At 39.8% G+C, this 6107-nt stretch overlaps 1 protein-coding gene across 1 annotated transcript in view; it reads left to right on the top strand.

The window, feature by feature from the left end:
• The first annotated feature begins 2797 nt into the window (after positions 1-2797).
• The window catches only part of LOC118580027 (zinc finger protein 431-like), a 56052-nt gene continuing 52742 nt past the window's right edge, over positions 2798-6107 (top strand). Inside the window, exon 1 of the mRNA XM_036181860.1 lies at positions 2798-2867. Within this exon, the coding sequence (XP_036037753.1) occupies positions 2798-2867 (70 nt within the window). The remainder of the gene's footprint in view (positions 2868-6107) is intronic.

Here is a 6107-nt window from a genome sequence, read left to right as displayed (position 1 = left end):
ATTTTCAGCTTCAGTGTTCCAATGGACTAATATTAAAGACGTTAAACACAGGTAACATGAGATTTTGTAGAACTGCAATATTTGGAGGGTTTTTTTTTTTATTATTTTAAGAGTATTTCTATGGACAAATTGATGCACTCCTAGTATACATGTATCTACGCACATGCCTGCCCAAACCACACGATTTCATTAGCTAGACTTAAGAGGAAGGAAGGAATGATTTGAGAGAACAGTGCTAAATAATTAGCATTTTAAAGAGATGACAGTAACAGTGGGTTGTCCAAAATTTTCATAGTCCAGTCTTATCAACAATGATACATCACGCAGGAGACTAGAAGGACCTTTAAAATGGACTGTGTGCAGAATAAGCCACTATTGATGTTCATTCCCATTGCTATCGATGAATTGTGAATTGTAGCATTTGTGGAGTCACATATCCATATGCTAGCACCCCAAAGATGACCAGCAATGAATTCAGATGATGAGTGTAGAGAACAACCCACGAAAAGTAAAGCATAAGCCCAGTGTCATTACTTCTTTGCAGTACCTCGGATATTCAGTAGCCAGTTTACCTGGAGTCATCCTGAAATTAGCCCCAAATCACTGCCTTCCTTTTCACAATGCAATTTCATTATTCTTTGGAATCTTCTAGCTCATTGCCCTGAAAGTAAAGTATTTCAGTAGCTACTAGTTATAATAGTCACATCAGCTGCCATTAAACCCCCAAAATGCTGCCATCTAGAAAGAGAAAGGGAGTGTGTGTCACACACCAGCTGCACTTCTAAAAGCTTTACAGAAGAACTTGTACTGGATTCTCCCAAAATACCCAGTAAGTAGAATCACTTATTCTACCAATTCTGCAACCAAACAAGCAGAGACTTGGGGAGACATTAAGTAATTTCTTCAAAGTTGCTCCCCCAGTAAAATGCAGAGCCGGAACTGGGTTGTATATAGTTTAGACTGCAGCCTCTAATTCTTGCAATGTATGGAGGAGACCTTGGTAACTAGCTTTAAGGGAAGAGCGACAGTAAGGAGACACATTCCTTAGAGGACTTGTGTAGGTGATGCCTGTGTCAGCTTTTACATTAGGTAACAAGATTCAGATCAATAAGGCTCAGGCACATGGCTGGGGAGCTCAGAGACTGTGAATGGGAGTTACGGAAATAAATGAGGAAAGTGCTAGACAGGAGAGTATAGAGTGTGAAGAGAGTACTTGGGAAGCAGAGAGGAGAGCACTGGGTGGCCAGAGTCCAAGCAACCTTTCCAGAGAAGGCATTATCTAAATGCAACAATTAATTGTTTTCTTGGGGAAAAATCTATTTTAAAATTTGACCAGACCTGGGAAACAAGAAATAAGATGACAAGTTTACCAGTCAAGGGACCTGTAATTCAAATACTAAGACCCCTGTTCCAGACAGACACTCACTGAATAAATTCTCAGTAGCCTAAAATTTGTCTTTATTTTCTTCTGAAGCTTATTTCTAGAGAACGGTTTAACTAAGATAAGCAAATAATAAGGGGATGACAGATAAAATAAACAGGAATGGAGTACCATTCACAGAGATAGGAAATACAGGCCTTGAAGCTGTGACTAGCCAGATACTAATCTAAAGGACAAAGGACGCCCGGCAAGGAATGACAATATCTCTTGCCTTTGCACAGCATTCAACCTCTACTTCCTTGAGCAAATAGCAGCATGAGAAAGAAATCCAAGCTTTTGTTTATTCACTTGAAACACAAGGGGAAACAAGCTCAAACAAGTGGAATTTTGTTTCTAAAATGGTGGCTTCGGAGACATCTTCAGTTCTTTGACCTATTACTTAGCCCACCCACAATGAGTCTGTGCTCTTCCTGGAGACCTCTCTTTTATGGTTAATAATCCTTTTGGCTAAAGTTCACAGTTTTTTTGTTTGTTTATTTTTCTTAGGCCAAGCAGACCATGTCAGGGTAATCTCAGAAACTACACTGACACTTTTTTGATGTGTGAGTCCATGTAGCAGACGGTTCTTAAACTCTCAAATTGGCTTAAGCAGTGAAATTATTTATTGGTGCAAAGGCCTGACTGGCTTTAGGTCCTTTTGATTTGATAACTTCAGCTTCTATCTAGTGCTTTGAGTGTTGGGTTTCCCCAGTCTGCTCCTCTGATGATGACAGTACTTTGCCATCTCCACATTGCAGACAGGAGACTAATTTGGAGATCCATCTATAAGCTGGGTGATTTTTTCTCCCTCAAGCAAGAGCTTTCAAGCCTGGATTTATCAGATTCTGACTGAATGTTGTTCTTGAAACGTGCTGTGTGCTGATTGGGTTAGAGTTGGGTCCTTAAACCAATCAATGACATCCACCCTCCCATTCAAACAAACAACAAACAAAACCTCCAGTGATGGGAAGAACCAGCTTCTCTAGAGATACTTGGATTGTGAGAAAAAAAAATGATCAAGACAGGGTTTTGGTAGACAGTGAGAAAGGGCTAGATGCTAGGGGCAAACAAACTCAGGAACGAAACTTGTTTAATGTGCTAAATCTTTCCCAGCATATTAAATGAGCTGGACAAAAAAGAAACCGAAGGAGCTGAGGTATTAAGTTTAATGAATAAAAACCTCAAAGGGAATTCCTCTCTAAACAGATAGAAAGTCACACTTAATTGCCTTCTACTATATGGAAGACATATGCATTCTCTCCTATCACCCCATGATGGAATGGCAGGCTCAGACTTCTCTGAGCTTTAATCTTGAACTTATCTTTTCTCTCATCAATGTTTACCTTTAGGAAATGCCATGACTTCATCCAGCTAATCATGGATGGAGAGCAGATCCTCAACCTGTCCTCATGGTACATCGCCTTACGTTCAGGAAGCAGCTTGTTGGGTAAGGCAGAGTTACACAGACAGATGCATATCAAATAAAGACTGAACAAATCATTATTGCAGAGCTATTGTACAGAACTGATCTAAGATGTTAGCTCTGAGAGACAGTCATTCAATGTTTTCCTAATGCCAAAAACCCATAAGACAAATGAAATGGGGAGCAGGAACATTTCTTAAATGTATCTATCAAAAAAAATAGAATTTTAAATAGCTTTATCTGTGTTTATTTAAACTTTCCTGCAACTGTTCTTTTCAGTAAATAAATAAGAAATATTGGCTAACATATTGAGCATGCACACTCCCTATCGGTAAACCGTGTATATAAAATTCTTCCAACTTTTTTTTTTTTTTTAGAATTCACAATTAATGTCTCATGCTGACTACAATATGGATTGGTTTCTTGAAGTCACCACAATGGATTTTCACAAGCTTAGAGGCTTAAAGCCCATGTTTATTTCATTAGTTACACAGTTTTGTGTGTCAATGAACTAACATCAAGTTACCAAGAGGTGACACTCCTGTCTGGAGGCTTTAGCTGGCTGCCTTTCCTGTAACCCTTATCCTCTACTCAAAAATCTCACTATGTCATGTCATGTTTCTCATGCATTACTCCAACATTCACTATTCTGATCTTCCTTCTGCATTTTCCTACATTTCTCATTGCATTGAACCTACCTAAATAAGATGGCGGAAATCTCCCTATTATACGATTATCCCACCAGCATCTTTAATTCCCTCTGCTACCTTAACTTTCTTTGTCATAATATATAACTTGCACCCTTAAAAGTTGTAAGGGTTATAAGGGAGGCTAGGATTTTGCACACCACACTGTTAATTAACTTCCTACATCTATTCTGTTTCTGTATATCTCAGAACTTACCTCTATCTACCTTCATGCACTACTATACTTACTTTAGGCGCTCTGGTTGTCTATTTGCCCACCTTTCCTTTTGTCTTAATTTTGCAGTTCACTCTGCTGGCCTCTTTATTCTCCTTTTACAGTGAGATTCCAAAGGTCTCTATTGGTGTAATTATTAAGGCCACTCCACGTAGTTAAAAGGGAGGTTTATTTTGTGGGCTAACTTACAAATGAAGGGGTAGGTTGCAGGGTCTGGCAAAGGTATAGCGCAGTCCAGCAGTGTTCTCTGGAGAACTCTGCTCGGTCTACCTCCAGCGTCCAGAGTCCGGGAACCAAGAGAGAGACCTCTTCCCAATCCTTAGTCTTCCGCTTCCTCCTTCGCCCTGCCTTGTGGGCGTGACCATTACTGAAGCCTCAATGGGGGTTGGAACTTCCAGGCCAATGCTGGAATGGCTACCCACTACAGGTCTCTTAACCACGGGATAGTTTTTCATTGCTTTTATGTATTTCAAGGTGTCTCCCATACCTACATTATTAGTCTTCTATAAGAAGTGCCTATAACTGTTCTTTCCATAACTGTCCTGTTTGGGGATTACAATATGTAAACTATATCTTTCAGATATTTTCTAAACCAGAGACTATTTGGCAAGCATGAGCTAATCCTTTCATAGCTTTATATTAACCCCTTGTTCTTGAGTTCATGTTACTTGTTACACAATTACAATTGCATTGACAGCTACCCTGTAATAGTCACAAGGTAAGTGCACCACAATTATATGTTCATATTTTTGTTTTTACATTATTTCTTTTTTATTAAGAGATTTTCTATTATTTTATATACCAACCACAGATTCCCCTGTTCTCCCTCCTCATGCCCTCAGCGTTCCCCCCAAATCCACCCCCCACTCCCCCCTCCTCCAAGCCATAATCTCCTATAGGGAGTCAGCAGAGCCTGGTATATTCTATTGAAGCAGGTCCAGTCCCTTCCTTCCTGCACCAAGACTGCGCAAAGTGTCTCACTGTAGGCACTAGGCTCCGAAAAGCCAGCTCATGCACTAGGGACAGGTCTTGATCCCACTGCCTGGGGGTCCCCTAAACAGTTCAAGCTAAACAACTGTCTCACTTATCCAGAGGGCCTAGTCCAGTACCATGGGGGCTCCTCAGCTATTGGTCCACAGTTCATGTGTTTCCACTAGTTTGGCTAGTTGTCTCTGTACTTTTTCCAATCATGGTCTTAATATTTCTTACTCTTCCTGTCTCTCATCGATTGGACTCCTAGAGCTCTGCCTAGGACCCAGCCATGGAGCTCTGCATCTGTTTCCATCAGTCACCGGATGAGGGTTCTATGATGACAGTTAGGGCATTCAGCCACCAGATCAACACAGTAGGTCAGCTAAGGCACCCTCTCGACCACTGCCAGTAGTCCATGGTAGAGTCATCTTTGTGGATTCCTGGGAACCTCCCTAGCAGTCTGCTTCTCCCTATTCCTGAGGCCCTGCCCCACTACCACGTTATTTCTTATATCAATACAATTTGTGTAATTGTATTCTTTTTAATATCATAATATTCAAAACTCCTGGGCATATTTTTGAAAGAATCTAAAATTATAGACAGCCATAGGGAAAACTCAGTAATAAATTCACTGGAAAAGCACTCATGTTTTTAACTACAAAGCTATGCATTATGGAATCATCACTGATGTCATATGGGACAGAAGTTCAGGTAAAACTCACGTTTAATCAGATATTTTGGGGTTTTGTACTGCCATCTTTCAGCATGCATCTAGAACCAAGATCTGGCATTGCTGTAGCTGTGAGGGTGTTTTGATCATATTAGGAGATCATCACATCTTCTGGAAGACAGAGTGACACCTGAAAGACATGAGGGTAACATGTGCTCAAGGCCAAGGCCACTTTGAATGTGTAATGACACCCTGTAGAGCTAGTCATAACCAGCCATGTGTCTTTGACCTGATAAAGACCAGACAGACATACTTCATTTCAGTGACCTTTATCTAACTTTACCAAACCAGCACAGGAACAGGTTGAAGTAATTAGATACAATTATTGGGATGCTTTGTAACTAACCCCCAGGTATACTAAAACAAAACAGTAATTTGACCTATTACTTTTTATGGCATGCTGGCAAATGTCATTGGATCTTAACATTTATCAGAATTCAATTTAATCATAATTTTCTCTTGTCTTATAGATTGAATGAAACATTCTGACACTCTAGAACAATATGAGATGAAATGACATGTTACCTAGTAAATATAATTTATTCAATTCACAAAATTTTGTATTTTTGAATAAATCACATTTTGTGATGTAAGAATGTGAGTGGCATATTGCAATTATAACAGCCAAATTATGTATAATT

The sequence above is a fragment of the Onychomys torridus genome, chromosome 3 (genome assembly GCF_903995425.1).
Source record: "Onychomys torridus chromosome 3, mOncTor1.1, whole genome shotgun sequence".
Classification (NCBI taxonomy): domain Eukaryota; kingdom Metazoa; phylum Chordata; class Mammalia; order Rodentia; family Cricetidae; genus Onychomys; species Onychomys torridus.
This window is presented reverse-complemented; position numbering and strand designations above follow the sequence as displayed.